At 44.6% G+C, this 20,161-nt stretch overlaps 1 protein-coding gene across 1 annotated transcript in view; it reads right to left on the bottom strand.

Annotated features, from left to right (window-relative positions):
• Window positions 1–800: 800 nt before the first annotated feature.
• LOC120732595 (forkhead box protein O3-like) overlaps window positions 801–20,161 on the bottom strand; it is a 29,023-nt gene continuing 9,662 nt past the window's right edge. The window contains exon 2 of the mRNA XM_040030320.1: window positions 801–4,973. Within this exon, the coding sequence (XP_039886254.1) occupies window positions 3,258–4,973 (1,716 nt within the window). The 3' untranslated portion in view covers window positions 801–3,257. The remainder of the gene's footprint in view (window positions 4,974–20,161) is intronic.

Raw genomic sequence — 20,161 nt, forward strand, 5'->3', positions numbered from 1 at the left:
TGAATGTGCATGTCTGTGTGTGTCTGAGTGTGTGTGTGTAAAAGAGTATGTGTAGAGGTAGAGGCTCCCTTGGGGCCTGGCAGTATGGCGCTGTAGCGCTGCACACTCCTCCTGTGAAAACGCCTCCAATGGGACCAGGACAGCTGTGGCCAACCTATACTGCTTTGTGGGCCATAACAAGCATTATGACACACAGACACACACATACACGCACACACACCTATTACTCCAATCCTGGCAACTCTGTCTGGCTGCCTGGGTGCCTCCTTGTTTTGTCTGTCAGGAACTATCTTTCTCTCTCTCTCTTTCGTTCTGTCTCTCGCTCACACACACACACACACACACACACACACACACACACACACACACACACACACACACACAAACCTTCACCCTATCTCTCGCCTTCTCATCCATTCTCTAGCACAAGTGATGCTTCCCTGCAATTGTGATTTTAAATTTTTTCCCCCCCATTTTATTCATGGTGTCCACTTCCCACACGCAGTGACTTGGTGTCCTGGTCAAATGCTGCAAACAGGGGTTGTCGCCCCATTGTGAGAAGAGTTGCATGTTAATAACAAAATAAGGAAACGCAAGGAAAAAATGAATTTGCAAGCAGCTCACACATATTCGACTTGTCAGTTACTGCACAAAAGCAACTGACAAACAGAAGTAGCTCGGGAAAATTCCCCTTCAGACTCACTAAATTGCAAGGAAAAGCTCACTTGGTTGTGTTTTTTGTGGGGAAAAAAATCATTCTACATGGTCATATTTAAACAAATGTGACAACAGAGACATCGTTTTCTTCGCATTTCATTTATTTAACAGTCACCAGATGATGAGATACATTCTTTTAAAAAAAGAAATAGACAACAAAACTGATAGTATTTTGAGATTTTAAAAACTATTATACAATTTTTTTAATATATAGATTTTGTACAAAATAAAAGTCAGTAAAAGGGTCGGAGGGAGTGACATCTTAAAAAACAGACAAGAAGAGGAAGGGACAGGCGTTGACTCAAACGATTACCACATTTAGGAGTGACAAAGACCAATCTCTTTCATAAATAAATAGAGGAAAATTAGACATCATATATAGCTATCTTTCCAATAGCAGGGCATTGATAAACGTCTGTAGCATAGGATATAACATAACCGCTTTGCGAGGCCCAGTTGCTTATAAAATTTCACGCATTTTCCGCTCAGAGATTAAATGGAACCAGTGCGCTAAAAGCCCTGAAATAAAGGTATTTACCTCAATAATGGGTCTGATAGTCTGTGCCATGCTTGACCTTTGGCTCTAACAATAACCCCCCCACCCCCACACTCCTTCTTTTCCTTTGTGTGCCGTACTTTGTACAGACCCAGTGCAGAGAGTCTCCTTGAGGGAATTAGAGAATAGGGGTGTCCTCTTTTCTTCTCTCTCTCAAGGCCAGTGAGAAATTAACTGCAGACTCCCCCACTCACAAACGCAGAAACAACTGAGCAGAGCACAGCACATACGGGAGGGGTGCACGCTGTTGAAGCTTTGGAAGGTCATACTGCGCTACCAAAATAATTTCACCAGTGGATTCCACCCTTACACTATGGATATTTCAGCACTGTCTTCATCAGTCCTTACAATTTCAACAGTACAACAACAACTACAAGACAACAGAATAAACACACAAAAAGTGGATGCGGATGGCTGTGAAGCATTACAACCCTATCAGACACAGACTCATGCCATTGAGATTGGCTGATTGTTTTCTCCTTAAACATCTCCCTTTTCACCTGTTTGAGTATTTGAAGTGCCGGGTATAAGCACTGAAAACATGGGAACTAAATGGAGACAATGGAAACGATTTACAATAGGAGTACATGACCTGTTTTGAGACGCACACATCCAAGAGGAATGGAAACTAAGGCTGATGATTGATCCCACTGCAACAACAGGCTTTTGTTCTATCCTTGTCTCCGTCTTTTCTTTTTGTTTACCCATTTTGAGCAGGCATGTGGCCAGTGACATTGGCCCTTCTCAGAGCAGGACAGCAGGCAGAGTGACTTGGCGTTAATCACCATTTTGTCTCACTTTCTTGGCGCATTAAGCTGGAGAAGCAAGAGGTGGCCCGGACAGCCGAGGTGAGAGATGGGAGGACAACACGTTAGCCTCTCAATAATGACACATCGCTGCCGCATCACTTTGGAGATTAAAAGCAAGATGCTGAATTTCAATCAACCTACATTAATGGCTTGGTGTGAGGAATGGTCACTTTGTCTCCACTCGCAGACGGAGACAGAGAAGGAGAGAGAGGGAGACTAGCACAAGAGGCCCAGGTGAGACAAGGTGATATGACATTTTAATTCACCAAATTGCGCGCTGGCCACTAATGATAGAATCCATTTAATGACACGATGACAATATTCTCGAACCAATAGCAAAGAAGCCGAACAACAAAATGTTGCATCCGAGAGAAAAGTCAAAGTGCAAGACTATAGCTATAAACAACAGGGCTGCTGATGTAAGATAATTACGTGGAGCTTATGAACGAGTGAATGTCTTTCAAATGATGAACTGGCTTCTGATCGGACCTCTGTTTAAGTCTAGTGTACAATTGAATTTCACCCAATCTTGAGGGATATTGCATTAAATAATATATTAAATTGAGGTATAAATAAGTCATAAGAAATGCCTATGATCTTAAGGTACCACTACATTTGAAAACTCAGGGCACATCCAATCACATGTAACTGAGAAATTTTTCTGTCAAAAACAGTTCTCCCGACCTTTAAAAATGACAGTATATAAGCAAACGACTCTAATTTTATCAGTTCATAAATCTGACACTTTATTAGCAGGGCTTGTTATTCCTCATTTGTTCTTGTCAAATACTGAAGCCACCTTACAAAACATGCCAAGCTCTGCCTGAGCTGCTCTGTGAAGGCATTACACCGTGAGATGTGACCCACTTGCAATAAAGTGCATTCAGAGTTCAGTTCTCATGGCAGATGAGAAGCGATGTTGGGCAAGCACAGCTGAGAGATTGTCATCACAGTATAGTTGATTTGAGGAAAAACTTAATGTGACATGAACTAGAGGGGGATCTTTTAAAAAAATGGGAGGGGAGGGGGGATGACAGTGGAATTGTCAAGACAACAAAGAGACATGGGAGTGTGGATCCTATAGTCTTTGTGTCAAATCAGGAATGTCACAGTTGAGCACAGTGCTTCATGAGGAGGGTCGTTCTTTCTGAGGGTTAGACGTGTTGTTCTTGACTTTACCCAGGCACCCAGCTCTGGTTGCTATGGGCTTGCTGTGGACCAGCCAGTCCACTCATTCCCATCCCCATACCCATAGTCACACCCATTCCCATACCCATGCCAATGCCCACACCTTGGGCTAAGGAGCAGTCAAAGTTAAAGTCCATCTCCTCCCCAGAGTCCATGATATCATGGAGGAGGATGGACTCCACATCGCAGTCTAAGCTGCCATGGAACATGTCAATGTCCAGGTCAGCTGGAAGTCTCTCATGGGGGTGAGGTTGGTGATAGCCATGGTAGTTGCTACCAGCGGTACCACTGCCCATCCCGAGGCCATGGTGATACGGTCCATTACTCATGCCTTGGTGTTGTGGGTCTGGGTAATGGTTGTGACGTGGGTGGGGAGCTGTGGCAACATGGCATGAGTCCTGGGGCATGCCGAGCATACCTGCTGGATTTGGGGGGAGGGTGGTAGAAGCAGGAAGGTGGGCATGTGATGGGGGGCTGTACAGGTAAGGAGCTTTGTGGTTGTAGGTCTGCAACTGATTGCTGCTGCCACGTGGGGTCAGGACAGCAGCCCGGGGTGGTGTGTGGTTATGGCTCTGGCTGAGGCTGTGACCATTGTGAGTGAGGCTGTGAGGTGAGTTGTGGTTGGTTACATTGTTGTGATTATGACTGGGAGTATGGCTGTGAGTTCTGTTATGGCTATGAGTTGAGCTGTGACTATGCAGTCCATTGTGGCTGTGGCCATTGTGGAGGCCGGGGTGGTGGCTGTGATGGTTGGATCCAACTCCATTTGTAGCTTGATTCATCAGAGAATGGCTTTCCCTCTCCTGTCCCAGCATCATGTCCTTGGGACAGTATTGCTGTCCAGCTGGACCCCCTGTTAGCAGACTCTGAAGGGCATTAGTGCTTGAGTATGCTCGCATGGTTCCAGAGAAACTGGCTGGTTTGTTCTCCTGAATGGTCTGCATGGGTGAGTGGTGACGCAGCATCCCCATGCCTGTTGCCCCATAGACACTTGAACCATAGGAGCCCTGTCCTTTCACTCCAGAGTTGTAGTGATAGACAGCAGTTTGGTGCTTATGTCTGCCAATAGCTTGATGCTGCTGGTGTTGCTGCTGCTGTGAACGATGATGATGATAACCATCCTCCATCATCTGCTCATCCAGACTGATGGCACCTGTCAGGTTAGCCAGCTGAGGCAGCTGCTCAAGAGGAGGACAGTGATTTCCAGCACCCATGGATGGAGAGCGTGCACTAGTTGGCGACGGGTAGAGGTGAGGGGAGGTGGAACAGGACAGGCCGCCCTCCTCTGGTTCCTCTGGTTCTCCCTCTGCGAGGATGGGTGACAACCGCCCACTAAGGGTAGACGCTGATGAACTAGCCCTGGAATGGAGGTCTGTCCAAGCATCAAACTCACCATCTGTTCCAGATGCACCTCCGGCTCCTTGGAGGCCTTTCCGTGAAGGGCTGCCATGATCAGGGGAGCTCTGGAGCCCCACACTAGCAGACCCAGCTCCAATCCCAGGGCGGCCAACCCTCTTGCCTCTGATCCGGCCTTTGCTTTTTAGGTATTTTGTGCTGTTGTCCATAGAGACTGCTCGTCTCCGCGGGGCTTTGCCCATTTTTCCTCCATCTGGATTGAGCATCCACCAGGAACTCTTCCCTGTACCCTCATTCTGCACCCGGATGAAGCGTGTGTGAAGGGACAGGTTGTGTCGGATTGAATTCTGCAGAAAGATAAAAGAGAAAGAAAAATATAAAACTAAACTGTAATATAATGAATGTCATTTCAATTACTATTTATTACTATTTATGTAAAAATGTAAACAATTCAAATAAGGGAAATGTGCATAAGATTTAGATTAAAAAGTTCTACATGAAAATAAGATTGTTTTTAATACATCAAGTATTAAAGTCAATGCTCAAGAAAACCTTAACCACAAGCACAGCTGTCAGTATTGCATATAAACCATCCGGTCCATACATGATGAGTCACAGAAAATTGTCCTAAATTATCAGGTCGCTTCTGTTCCCAATATTAGATGCACAAAACCAGAGTCGACTAAAATCAGGAAATTTAGAGCTCACTGAAAAGCACAAACATGCTCAAATAACAGCTACAGCTGGCATAAAGCAACACCCTGTCAGTCTTATCCCACCTGAAATGACCGAAGACTCCGACTTTAGACATTCTCCCTATGTACGTCAATCCTCCCACTTTCATTTCCATCAATCCATCTGTCCTCCTCTACTTCTGCTTTTAGCTGGCCTGATGTAAACCACTGAGGTTAGCTGTACTGTATGTTTGAAGTTGGTGCCAGCCTGGCTTAGTGCCAGCTCTGTCTCTTTCCTTCACGTAGGTTGAATGGGGGGATGTATCGCAAGATTGAGCCGGGAGGAAGGAGGGCTAATGGATGTATCTCACCCTCTGACAGACCTTCACTGCCTATCTCCCTTCCCCTCCCTTGTTCTCTCTTTATCACAGTCCTGTATTTCTTTTTTGTCACTAAATGCTTCATATTTCAACTTGTCTCAATTTTCCTTTTTCCTATTTTACACACTTCTTTGAACGCGAGTCATTTCCAACTTCTGGCTTCAACCTCTATGCCTTCAATTATACAGTGTGCCACCAATTACTTTCCCATTATCCTCTATCACTGGCATGGGTTGGGGTTAGCCAGTGACTCGGTCATTCAAAGGATATAGTTTCTATTTTTTAATCATTTATATCTCAAGGGTTGGTGAATAATAGCGATTTCCGAGTGTCAGGGAATCTGTTGTTATAATTCTGCTGTTTGTGCTGCATAAGTAATTTAGATGCTCAAGCAAGACAATATCAAATCAAAAAGCATCTCCTGCAGTTTGGGAATATACACATACAATGGATTGTTTCGGACTGAGGGGTACTCACACCACTATCTTCATTATGTTGCACATTATTTGTATTTAGAGCGAATTGCACGGCAGGGAAACAAATCAAATTGCGACGGTGAACATATAAACGGGAGGTGAGCTGAATTCAGGTGATCTGTGAATGCCTCCTTGGGTTATTTCGCCGTGACACCTCCAGAACTGGGTAACCATGGCAACCGGGTAAACGCGCAATGGCAGAACTATATCATATTGTGGTAAGAGTCAAGAGAGTCAGAGAGAGAAATGGAGGGAGAGTGGGGGATGGGGGAAAGGATGCAAGAGGAGGCGGCTGTTTGATGCTGCTGCTCCAACACTAAACAGCCTTTCATCTTGGCAGTGCAAGTCCGCAGGGGATGCCCGCTCCCTGCTTCTGACGGCTTCTCTACGTGCCGCGCCAACTCCCTGTCTCACCCTGGCTGGCTCATCCACCTATCATACCACTCCAAATCATCCCCCATCAAGTCCGGTGCATGCCCGAATTAAAACATATGTAAGCATTCATGCCTTTCCATCGCGGCCGGTGGTAAATGAGGCATCTTTCAGAGAGCTGAACCACTTCATGCCACAACTCTGTGTGACCTGTCTGATTCAAATCTCGATTTATCCCCGTATGAGGGAAGAGCAGCCCCATTGAACTTGGAGGGATTTGTCATCATCCCAAACCCTCTTTATCTGATGAATCCACCTGCTAGAGAGATTTGAGAGATTTCGGATGGTGGCCAGCAACGGCATCATCATCATTACTGGCTGCTGGCTTTCGATAGTTTTCTACCACATGTTTTTTGCTGTCATCCTGTTTGCACGTATTTGTGTGTGTGCTAGAATTTAAGATTACAAAGGTTGCAGGTGGTTTCATGGTGGGTGTGGTTCTGTCTGCCTCCTGTTCTCTGAGTCAGGGGAAATTTGACCAGCCTCTGGCCCTCACGCCCCTGAAACAGGCAGTCACTGCTAATCCCTCTCCATCCCCGAGTAATCCCAGACAATCCTGGGCTAATCCCAAGTTGATTCAGGGGCACTCCCAGCTGGGTGTCTCACACAGAGCTATGCCAGGTTACCACATACACAGCAGGCAGCTTGGATATGCTATGATCCTATAGTAGCAAAAAGTAAGGGGAGTTTGATGTGGGAATCAGGGACACTATAAAAACCTTATAGGATATGGTTAAAAACTACGCCAAATGTTCCTGTGTGTATTTTTACTGGATGATTTCTGAGGCAGGTGTTAACTATATTTTTAATTTCTCCAACAAATCAACTACCTCCAATTTGTGCTCTGTCCTTGAGGGTTGGCTTTGTGACATTCTTTAGCCCTATGGGTTAAAGAATAGAATAAAATTGAAAACTTTATTATGCATTAAATATTCATAAAATGGAAATTCTCTTTCAGCCCCCTGGCTTGCTGAGACAGTCTGATGAAGCCCACAGAAACATACAATGACAGAGGAACACACATCACATGCCTGGGTTCAGGACGCTACTTCCTATTCAAATCATACGCCTTTAATACAATGAGGCTAGTGGAGAAGGCTCTAAATAATGAATGAACCAGTGGGTCATGTGGCGACATCCAGTGCTGGTACCATAATGCTGGAACGAACAAGATGGAGTCATAAGAACTGATGTGACTTCTTTGTTTCATAATCAAGAACTTTTTTTTTTTTTTTCAGTTATTAGAACTGAAGAAGCCCTTGGATGGGAGGTGAAACGTCACAAACCACAAAAAAAAGAGTTGCTTTTCATTAAGAATTGCATGACCTGGTTGACTGAGAACCTGCACAGACATATAAAGAGCATCCACCCTCATCAAATACTGCTAAATCAGGCTGTAAGGAGTTAATTTGGCCACTAAGTAAAAGAGGCTAAGGGTGATAGTTTATGGACCAATCAAAGCCAATTAAGGTGAACAAGGCTTTTGTGACTGCAAGGAAACAATCAGCTTGGGTTCAACTCTCATTAAGGCCCAAAACACCTGATAGCTGATTTAGACATTTAGACAAAGGCAACGGGATAGGACTCTTTGTCCTCAGATTAAAAGATTATGTTCTTTACGAGCAAATCTCCCATGTTGACACTTTTTCCACCCTGCACAGGTGGAATAAGCAGTTGGGGGTGGGAGTTCAACTGGTTTTATAACAGATACAGAAATCTATAAATCAAATCTAGCAGGAACATCCTTATGTGTTCCTCTTTCCTAACCTCTTCAAGAACCATTCATTTGGCTTTTGGAAATCTCACAACACCAATCGATGGCTCTACAGTTCTCCCTCCTTTCTTTCACATGCAAACTCAGTTTGATTCAGAGACTAGAGAGGCCTACTTAATGCTCAAAATCAATGACGTTTAATGCCTGTCAGTGCGCACATCAACATCTGACTAACTACACAATCCACCTGCAATATGAGGCCAATATGGGTGTTCAATATTCCATGTCCCCACTGGTCATATAACAATGTTAAATCGCCACAGGCTTGTGAGTTAGCTGTCTTTTCCCACTTGCACAAATTGGCTTAATGCCCAACATATCCCTCTGTTGCCACTCCCGAGATGTCAGTCAGGCATTAACATTGGGAGTAGCTGTAATATGGGGGTAGGAGGTATTGTGTTGGATGCAGTGATTCATCTGGGATAACCTGATTGACTGGCATGGGTTCAGCTGTGCTGGAGGATACAGCAGGAGGTGAAGGGTCCTGGGTATAAGGGGCGGGAATATAGCGGTAGCACAAGGGGCCCCTCTAAGCCACACAAATGGGTGCCCTCAAAATGCCCCCTACTTTCCCCATCCCCCTCCATTAGGGCAACATCAGAATCCACTCAGGGTTTTTTCCCGCTCACTCACAGAGGAGTGAGGAAACAGGTCAAATGGTTTATAAGACCCATCTTGTGGTGAATGTGCACTCATTCAAACAGAACTTAGTGAGAAACTAAGGACTGTGAATGAGGTCTGGGAACCAGCAAAAAGAAACCACTCACCCGATTCAAACAACCTCAAGAGTAAAGCAGTGTGGTGCGCTTGCCCAGCTAAGAACACAGCAGCTGTTCTTGTAGTGGCACCGGGTAAAACCGTTTGCCACACTCGACTGGTATTACCAAACCATTTCATGCAGAATGGAGCCATTATGTATTGTCAAAGGGTATCCCTCTATGGTGCACATTCATTTGATAAGCCTAAATCAAGGGGGAGTAACAGAAGCGCTAACTGTGTTTATTGTAATGCTGTTTTTGCCTGTGCAGAAGGCAGGAGGGATCAGGGGGAGGGGAGGTTTCAACACAAGCAGTTTTGTTCAGCGCAGGAATGAGTTTTGTCAGCTAAGCCTGTCTCCAGGCTATTGGTGGAAATTAGCGCCAGCTAAATATTCGCTTTCCGTGATTGATGTCACGGCTCGCGTTGTCCCTTTGAAGGGAAATAAAGAATTTAGAGCCATGTGGATTAATAGGGACAGGGTTGGGGGAATTTTATGTGTCTGAGGGGGACTTGAAGAGCGACTGAAGGGCCTAATGGCGGCACAGATATGGCACAATGAAGCTGTGACGATATGGTGTGTCAGAGAGAAGGAAAAGACAAGTGAGACTATGACAGTGAGTACAAGAAAGAAAATTGGAAATGGTTTGCGCGGGTGTGTGTGTGAGAGAGAAAAAGAGAGATGTAGCTATTTGCCTGAGAAGCCCAGAGTCAGATGATTAAAATCCCTTTAGGAGGCTTCTTTAAGAGAGACAGATGGGCAGACAGGCCTGTTTTGGAATGCAATCAAATTGAAAAGATTAAAAAGGAGTCTCTTTTATTAGGAGGTGAGAAACAGTTACTTCTCTGCCACATGCCATCATCGCCTCCACAGCAGTGGTCACGACTGCATTGGCATGCAAGGCACATTGCAGCCCTTGTTGAAGAAGAAATAAACCTGGGATTAAGAACTGCTTCTATCTCCGTGTATCACTGCGGGATCTCTGAAGATTGGCAGCTTTTGTAATTTCTTGTCGAACAGCTATGCACTGTAAGAAGAGTCAGAAACTTCAGGTTTCAATTTTTCCATCATCACAGGAAAGGCTAAATGCTAACTCATCAACTCGCCGATGGCCATCGTTTTACAAATAGAACTTTATCTTAATCCAAGCGGCAAATGTGAACAGGTACAATTCAAATGTGCATTCCCTTGGCCGCCATTGTACTTGAATAGACCGAGTTTGCACAGTAGAGTGATTCAAGCACTGTGAAAGGTGCTCTGTACCCGACCCCATTATTCCACAACACTGCAGGAGTGCCATTTATAAAAAGGCTTAAAATGGAAAGCAAGTGTGTTGTAGTGTGTCTGGTAGCCTCAGATCAGGAAGTGGCTGTGAAGAGGGATGTAATGGAGTTGGTAGGGGATTCCTGCCTGACTGTGCACTAATTGCAGCCAATGGCTGGCGACCCATCAGCCGTGCCCACCCTGGAGGGAAAGGTTGGCATTGGGGTGGCAGGGTTTGGGATAGAGAAGGGCTGCTGCAGCTTTGATGGGTAAAAATAGATACTAACAGATTAGAAGAGCATCTGAGACACGGATAGGAGATCGGAAAATCCGCTCGGCTGATGCCAGGGGCAGCTGAGTGTTTCCGGTGGGCACAAAGGGGACACAATCTGGGCATCACGTCTAACTCCCACGCACGAAACGGGGGAGCCGTGTGGGCACACAAATGGGCACGTGCCACAGTATAGCATGGGTGTGGTTTTTCCACTGGGACCTGCAAGGTAGGCAAAGCTCGCACCCTCCCACAGAGGATTCACACAACAGGTGTTAGGGCTGGGCCACCTGTGGGGCCGGCCGCCTGCTCGCACTTCACACCTCGTCTAGGGAGCAAACTAACATTTTCCACTGGGCTTGCCATGCTTTTGTTAAAGAGCAACACGTTTCTGGAGAGGCTTTTACAGCTCTTTTTTTTTTACAAGATCTGCAAGATATGCGTGCGTTCAAGTGTGTGCAAGTCAATCTGCATTTATGTGAGTGCCTGTGTGTCCATATTTGTGTATCAGTCCATTTAATAGCCAACAGGCACAGTGTGGATTTGATTATATTGAAACCTCCCTCTGCTATATACAAAGAAACTGTCAGCCAACAATGGAATCAATGCGGGCCCAGGCTTTTTTTCCCCACACTCAGCTTCCACATAATCTCATTCATAACAATGAGAATCTCATTTCCTACATTCTAAAGGTCAGTGCACACCTCTGATCGCACTTTAATAAAAATCATTCTCAGCATTTAATTTAATTTCAGCAGAGCAGGAAACTCATAGGCAGCCATGCACATGGCATGAAAAATTAATCGGATCGTCCCTTTAATTGCTTCAATTTCACAGTATAGAGAAGAATGACCACAATCTCGAAGAAGAAAAATAATGCACAAATCCAGACCACAGCCACACATCTGTACAGGCGCATACTCAGACAGAAAAAAAGACGACAAGTGGAGTCATGTCAGCTGAAGTGCCAGGTTTGGTCACATTTCAATATAAAAAAACATTTTCTTTGGATCCTCAGCAAGGACTGCCTCCATATCTTTTTCTCATCACACATTATAAGTCTCACCTAAATTGGCAAAGTGTACTCAACAGCCACACGTTCATCTTCAAACACACACGCACACACACACCTGTACACACACTCACTCCTTCTTTCACACACGTACATTGCACACACATGCCAACATGACACAAAGCCTGGCACACCGGGCACACTCATTACCGCAATGCCAAGCTACCAGTTGCTAAGGAGACCTGTGGGAGAGGGAGGGTTCCTTGTTGTTGCCATAGCAGCCGGCTTGCTCCCTGCCAACTCTCTCCCTCGGGGAGAAACAAGGCAAGAGGTGGGGGGTGAAGTGGGTAGAGGTAGGGGGCAGCAGTTTAATAGGGCTATGAGGTGCAGAGGAACTTCATTAGCCATCACTGTGCAGCGCACCAACCACTGTTTCCCATGAATGCCTACCCACATGCTGCACTTCAGCCTGCAGACTTCCACTTACTCACGCACAGCCCATAGACCCCCACTTATTCATACACCTATATGGAGAAGAAGATGAGAATTGCATGCTTAGAATGAAAAGCACAGTTTATCTGCACAGGGGAGGGGTTGAGAGGCCAGAGGTGGGTGAGACACAAAAGAAGTGTCTTGAATATGGGGGCCTATTTGGAAGAGAAGAGTGGTAGGGATCTAAATCACAGAGGCTTAGATAGTTAAAGGCTGTATGGAGACAATTTTCTCTGCGACTGTGTCTCCCCTGAACCAACTTTGACCTTCACTGACACCCTTTGTCCTTCACAGTACAGAATAGCACTGTACAGCCAAACAAAGAGTATCTAAGTATGCATACTCTTTGTATATACAACAGTATGTATAGTATAATATCGCAAAGGGTAGTATATGCAGACTTCACACTTGAATTCAATCATTTTAACAAAAATATTACAATGTTTAGGAATTAGGGGATTTTTTGTTCTTTTTTTTTGTTTTTTTGTTCCGATGCTCAAAAGTCATTTTAAATAGGTTCAAGTAGCATAATTATAAATATAAGGATCATTTTTTAATACTTATATGAGAGCCCTTTACAGTTAATAAATATCTGAAGTTTAGGTCCCAGGGACATAAGGATAGAGGAGGCTACTTTGGAAAAAAAAAAATCAATGATGTAACCCACAGATTAAGCCCACTTTGATTTCCTTCTTGTGGAAATCACCCAGACTTTCACTAAGTAACAGTATACTGAGTCTTCAAACGTGTTGAACAATGGGCTTTTTCTCAGGAAGGAAAAAGTAAAAGTGATTGCACCGACATCGTGTTCATGGGGGGGAAAAGACGTACCAGTACTAATCCTTGAACTGTCAAGTGTTTGCAGTTTAAGAGTCAGAGTATTGAATGAAAAACAAAATGTTTTATCAGTTTATCAAAGGTACACTTCTGTTATTTGAAACCACCGCTTTATAATAGATCTCAAATCAAGTACAAAATGAATCCAGGCTCATGTGAACATGGCTTTAAAGCAGGATACTTGTGGAATCAAGGAGAGGAGAGCTGTGTTGTAGGGTCAGGGTGATTTCAGTATTCAGGAGCAGTGCTTCGAATATTGACATCCCAGTAACCCATGATGCACCTGGCTGTCTCAAATTCTCATATTTTAAGTGCATGTGTACAGTATGAATGAGGGAGGCTATTGATTTGTTCTGAATGAACTCGCGAACACAGAAGCTTGGCCAATTTCACCGTAAACCCATAAGGACGTGAAACGAAGGATGATGAGAAAAAGACACTCCTGTCCAACTGAGAGGAACGAGGAGATGGGGGACAAGAGAAGAAGGGATTTACCCCTCCTCCATTCAAGTCTCCCCCTCCTCCCTCTTTTTTGTGAAACAAAAAGAGACCAATTAAGTCAGTTTGAGTTAGGGCTTTATGTGTGTGTATGTAATGAGCACATATGCAATAAAGGGAAAAAGAGGAGCCAAAATACTGTAAGTTGTACACAGCCTGTGTGAGAGTGGGGCAGTGAGGGGGGTGGGTGGGTAAAGGTTTGCTCCTTTTTTTCTTTTTTTTTAGTGTGGGGTGAGGGTTATATGATGGAAGCTCACTCTCTCTCTCTTTTTCTAGCCTAAGAGGACCAAACTTGCTTTCAGCTCCTCGACGGGAGACGCTGAAATATTAATCGCCACGCTCCAGCCGCAGACTAGTGAACACAATCGCTTCAAACTCCCACCCTAATGAGTGTGTTCATGAATGGCTAATGTGCACAGATGGGGGGCTGATGACTGGATAGATCGCAATGGGGAGGAGACGGAGGGAAATGAGGATGGGAGGGAAAGTGAAATTTTGGCGGTGTGGGCTAGTGAGGGGGTGCAGATGCATGCCATGACCTTTTAAGAGCCTCCTGAAAATATAATTAACACTGGCCCTATGCTAGTGTTTCTTTCCTTTATTGCCTCTCCCACACACACACACATTCTTGTTCACACAGACTATGATTCCTTATTCTCATCGTCTCACCTCCGAGTGCTATCCTATTGTTTACCCCTTGCCCTTAGCACATACGCTCCGTTGAGCTGATGCACAATCGTTTTCTGGGGATTAAACTTCAAAATGATTCACATACTTTCAGGGAACACCTCAGCGTTCCCTGCCATGTTTTCGCAGACATCCGGAAATAAGTAAAAACATGATTCAACATTAAAACTGCAGAAGCGGTATGTTTTTCCTGGCCCCCTACATGGATACATCACAGAAAGGGGGTGGAATGAATTCACAGGGTGTGGAGGAGCAAGGTGAAGACTTCTTTCACTCTTAATACCTTTTATATCCACAGAGAATTTAGGGTCACATCACATATGGTTGGTTTGACTCTTAAATGAATCTTAACCTGCTTGCAACAAGGGGCGCATAGCCTAAAACACTCTCTCAGCTGGAGGTTGTTGCATCTGAATGTTAATGCATTGCATGCAGATTTTATGGCTTTATCTGACCCACTGGTTTTAAACTGGGGACACATTTATCTAAGCATATTCCCATCCTCATCATAGACTACTCTCCTAATGATGTTGGAGACATCTCGATAAGATGTGAAGAATAGCAGAAATGTAAAATAATGCATGTTCCCAAGACTCTCCATTAGGCCCCCAGATTAAGAGCACCCATGTCAACGCATATACAGACGCACACCAATGCATTAACATGCATAGACTCTCAGCATATAATTAGAGGGATGAGATGCTGTGACCTAATTCCAAAAGCACTCCATGGTAGTTAGGGATCTCTGCTTGGATTATAACGGGAAAATGTAAGGTGCCTCTCACTGAGAAGTATGGGGATATAAAGGACTAGGAAGTGATGGATAGTGCATTCAATAATAAAATAAAGTAATGATTCAACACATGCTTTCTCCTTTTAAAAATGAACAACACTGAGGTAGCAGACAGTGAGACAACCTCCACCATGTGTAATATGCGGACGTTTTATAGATCCTGTACAATTATGTACCTCACTAGGACGCTTCCATAAATTTGGACCACAGACAAATACTCCAATTTGAAAACTGGCAGCATCACAAACCTGCTCATGCTCACTGTACTTTAAGTGGCTGATTTAAAAAGATACTGATGTTTTAACTTTGCCTTTAAAAAAAAATCAATTTCTGTCTCACTAATTCCATCAGTTCTGTCAAATTTGCAAAAATAATGTGGATTACCCATGCAGTGTGACACTTGATACTGTACCTGCAGAAAAAAATGGAAAATCCTGTTTAGCCAGGGGAATGCTATGTTATACAACATATGTCTGTATTGGCATCTCAAGTTTATTTGCTATCAAGCTGAAAAACTCAAAGACATGTTGGTTGCATCGTTAACTAGCCAGCTACCCTGTGATTACCTTGATGGCCCAGGTCTATCCATCATATAAAAATTCCTGAGGACAGATGCAGCTCGATGAGGGCATATTTATAACAAGTGCATGTCCGTGAGCAACACTTGGGGGAGGCTTGGGCTTGCGTGCAGAGACAGCGTTGGTCACATACTCATTCAAATAGGCACAAATACACATCTGCCAGCATTTTTCAATGGGCTGCTACATGAATGTGAAGCAGTGCTACACCTCTATATGTTTTGTGTGTCTATGTCACGACACTCCTGGAAGGGGGCTGCAGCGTTTCCGCCTGAGCGCGACTGTCAGTGGGCATCACTCAACCCTGCAGTGTGGCAGGACGCGAGGATCATTAGTGGAGACGGAGGGAGCAAGAGAGGGAGCAGAATAGAGGAGAGCAAAGGAGAAAAGGGGAGAGAGGGGCAGTGACTGTGCGAGTCGGGCAGTGCGTCTCTATATCCGTCTTGAGAGCATTACACACAGCAGTGCACTTTCCCTCTCTGTCACGCAATCACCCCACCACAAAGACCCCAGAACTGCCCCCTTCTCTGTCATACCATACCCCCCTTCCCCCGTCACTTTCCTTCCCTCCACCCATCTTACTGTCTTTCACCCTACATCTCTGATTGACCCTCTCCATTCCTGCCCATCTCTCTCGGGCCATGCCCTCACTTAAGCATGGTGCGCTGCAGCTTTTCATTTCCCAAGCTCCAGATTTATCCACCTACTTCCCTTCTTCAGTAACATCTTTCCATCTCAGCCCATTGCTCCCATTTTCACCCACTCTGCATGACACAGATGATCTTTTCCTAGCACTAAGCATCATTGCTACTTGACCTACTCTTAACCACAGCAAGGAGAAACAACTGTTCCACATGAGCCCATTTTTACTTCTTTTTCCCTTTTGCTTTACTGCATCTCAGCGCTTCATCGCTTGCAGGTATTTGCACCAGGCCTTTGCCATTTCATTCAGAAGATTATTCATCGTGTAGCCAGCAATCCTTCGATTCCTCTGACACTTTGTGTCAGTACGCTTCTTGTCCACGGTCATTTGCGTAACCCGCCAATAGCCTCCCTCTCTATCATTTCCTTCGCTTACCTTCTTTAGACAGAATGATCCTTATGATCTTCTTCTATCTCTCCAGGTGTGCGACCTGTGCTGCAACTGAATACCAGAATCAACATGCCTGACATTTAAACAAGCAGAACAACTTTTATATAGATTGCTATGTTGGCACAAGCGCTAATTCTCGCCTTAGTTTGCTTATTCAGGAGGTTTCCAGGTTCAGGCATCCATCTGTGTGCTTTACTGTAGCATTTATCACACACAGATTAGGCCTATTCTGTGATACATTTGTCCCCAATGAAACATTAGCAAGCCTGGCACAGAATGCAGTTTAGCACTACAGCCAGGCTAATGACAAGAGTACAACAGTGTCTGTATCATAAAGATTTTCTCTCGCCATTCATTTTCAAATAAGGATTATTAATTCTATGCTTCAAAATTGAGTTTTTTTCCCAAGACACCATAATTTGTACATAAAAGAGGAACAGTTATACAGCTTGTACTGTGTAAAAATTTGCCATAATCTCTTAAGCAAAAGAAGAATAAATTTAACACAGATAAAGTAAGACATTTAAATGCCACCCTTTAGTCTTTGGGTGCAATTAATGTGATCCCCCCCCCCCCCCCCCCCCCCCCTCAATGTTTTCATTTAATATGCTAAACAGTTCGAAACAACACAAACCTTCATCGATAAAACATTAATTAAATTAACCACTAACACACATAGATATTTTTAAGTAGGAACTTAACAACTTCTAGACCTTTAAGCGCTTTCTCCAGCAAACAAAAGAAAGGGGAATGGCTTCCACCTATTTTATTTTAGACATTCGGAATTTTGGAGAGGTGTTTAGAGATATAGGAAAGACGAGAGCTCAAAGGTGCATTTGCACACATGAAACCCTGACCACAATGCCATCCCCTCAGCTGCCCCTTTTGCACCTCCTTGCCACTCATCTAGATCTCTCCCCAGCCGGTCTTTGGGCAAGGATCACTTGTAAGGATTTGAGAAAAGACTTCACTAAGCTGATTGCTAAAGGGAAGGGGCAAATTACCATTGCACAACGGCGTAAAAACCTTCTTGGGTCATGGTTTGCCTTATGTAATAGATTGTGTGTACGTGTAACAGTGTGTATGTGTGTCTGTCTGTGTGTGTTCCCGCAACACCACCCCTCCCACCCACCACTCCTACCCCACGCCATTTACCCATTTTGCACTAATTGAGGGATCTTTTTTCGGAAGCTGTTATTGCACGCATTTAATTATTTATTTTGACGGGAAGCAATCTGGTGGCTAGTGAAGGGATCGCGAACATGGTGTGTGTGTGTGTGTGTGTGTGAGAGAGAGAGAGAGAGAGAGAGAGAGAGAGAGAGAGAGAGAGAGAGAGAGAGAGAGAGAGAGAGAGAGAGAAAGAAAGGGAGAAAGTGAGTGGGAGGGCAAAGATGATCAAGACCAGGTCAGTATAGCTTTTTTGGCAGGAGGGGCTTAAATGTGTGTGTGAGGCCAAAGCTACTGTAAGCTAACTATGATGCATGTCTGTAGAGCTTTGCATGTAAGAACAGTATATAAGAAATGTACTGTTTGTGAATGACTGTGTGCATATGTGTGTGTTGCATCTCAGAGTGCACGGCTTTCTGAGTGCAATGGGACTGCACTAATGGACGCACACTTGAGCTGAAGTGTGCAGAGTGTAGCTGAAGTGCAGCCAAGTCTAGCTTCCAGTCCTGCTTGGAAGCCCTGTAATCTACTCTCTACTATTCTAGCTCTTTTCTCTCCCTCCCCATTTTCCTCTCTTCTCACTCCCCGTCCTTCTATCGCTATCTAACAATTTAATATTTTCATCCCTTCTTCACTGACTGAGCCAGCTTCCCCTGTCTCCCCACTGTCTCCCTGTTAAATCTCTTTATCCTGGTTCTGAAACTGGAGAGACGCAGATCAGCAGCATCACCGACTGGCTTTGGACTTTACTTTTCTTCTCCTTCCCCTCCTCCCTGCCGTGCAGTGAGGAGAATGAAATAAGGGAAGACGACATGTAACCACCAGTAGTCTTGACCTTTATCAAGCTCCAGTGCCTGAGGCAGGGTGAATGAGACATTAAGAAAATGACTGAGCATTATTAACCCCTACTTACTTACTTACACACACACACACACACACTTGGCACGCTGTTTGGTCTGAAAAATGGCTCTGATGTTTCTATCCTTGACTGATACTTTTCTGACAGTTAAGGATAAGCTAATGCCAATTGATCAAACTGTGAATAACACCTACATATTCTCTGTCACGTCACTTTAAAAAAAAAAAAAATGGCAAGACCGGCCCGGCCTGCCAGCTCAGATTGTTTAACTGTGATTGATCCCAGCACTTCTGAATGCCAAGTCCTGTGGAGAATTGATGTTTCATTATAAACCAACTGCACAAGTTCTTCAAATAATGCATCAGCCTCGAAGACTAAGCTAGACCTGTGAGGGCTAGACGCTAACCTTGACAGATGCAGTCTCAGCCAATCTCTATTTCTAATGAGAGATCATTTTATCCTGTCTTCTTTCTCTCTCTCTCTCTCTCTTTTTTTTTTTCCGCCTGTGTGCACGAGCATGCAACTGGCACACGTGCATGTGTGGCCATCCTTCTACTCCAGTCAATCAATGAGCAGAGACAATTCCCCGAGTGACATTTACGGAGAAGAAAGAGAGCCATTTATCACTTTAGTTTTGGGATAATAAAAGAATGACTGAATGAGGCAGTGTGTGTGTATATGTGTGTGCGAGGTAGAGAACAGGCAAGAGAGAGAGAGAGAGAGAGAGCGCTAAAGATGAAAAGGGGATTTCAAAAGCACATGAAAGGAGCAGGAGAAATGAGCGAGGGAAGAGGGAAATGAGTGATAAAAAGGCTACTTTGTGAGGAGGACTGAGAGTGTGAAATAGAACAAGGGAGGAGAGAAGAGAAGGCCGTGAGTGACTGACAGTGAAAAAGAGAGCATGAAAAAGCAGAGTGGTGGCGGGGGGAAGCCTGGAGTAAGGAAAGGGAAAAAAATGCAGAGACACAGGAAAGAAGATAGAAAAGAGCTCTTGGCACCGAATTGGAAAAAAAATAAAGTGAAAGATGGGGGGGTGGCAGAAGTGGAAAAAAAGGTCCAAGAGAGAGACAGAAAGGTAGAGGAGAGAATAAGGAGACAACGAGGCAGACGTGCTGGGTTCATTCAGGGATATAAGCAGACTCGGAGTTCAGACCTCACACGGTCAGCATACTAAACACCGGACCTAGTGTCCTGACCCAGATTCATGCCACTGACATACAAATCCAAATAAGGACGGAAGACACCCCCCACCCCCGATTTTCCATAGCTTCCATCAACACAAACTCCCTCCCCCTCATTCCCAGCTGGTCTCGCAGTCACCTCATAACCCAACAACCTCACTCCAATCCTGTAACCTCCCCACACATATGCTGGCTCCCACACACATTTGCTCACACATGGGTTGCTTTACACATACAAATGTACAAGCCCACAGATTCACGTATCTTTTCCTTTCCTTCCCTCAAGGTTAGTTTCAGCTTTTCAGCTCAGG

The sequence above is a fragment of the Simochromis diagramma genome, unplaced genomic scaffold (genome assembly GCF_900408965.1).
Source record: "Simochromis diagramma unplaced genomic scaffold, fSimDia1.1 OVJJ01000361.1, whole genome shotgun sequence".
Lineage (NCBI taxonomy): Eukaryota > Metazoa > Chordata > Actinopteri > Cichliformes > Cichlidae > Simochromis > Simochromis diagramma.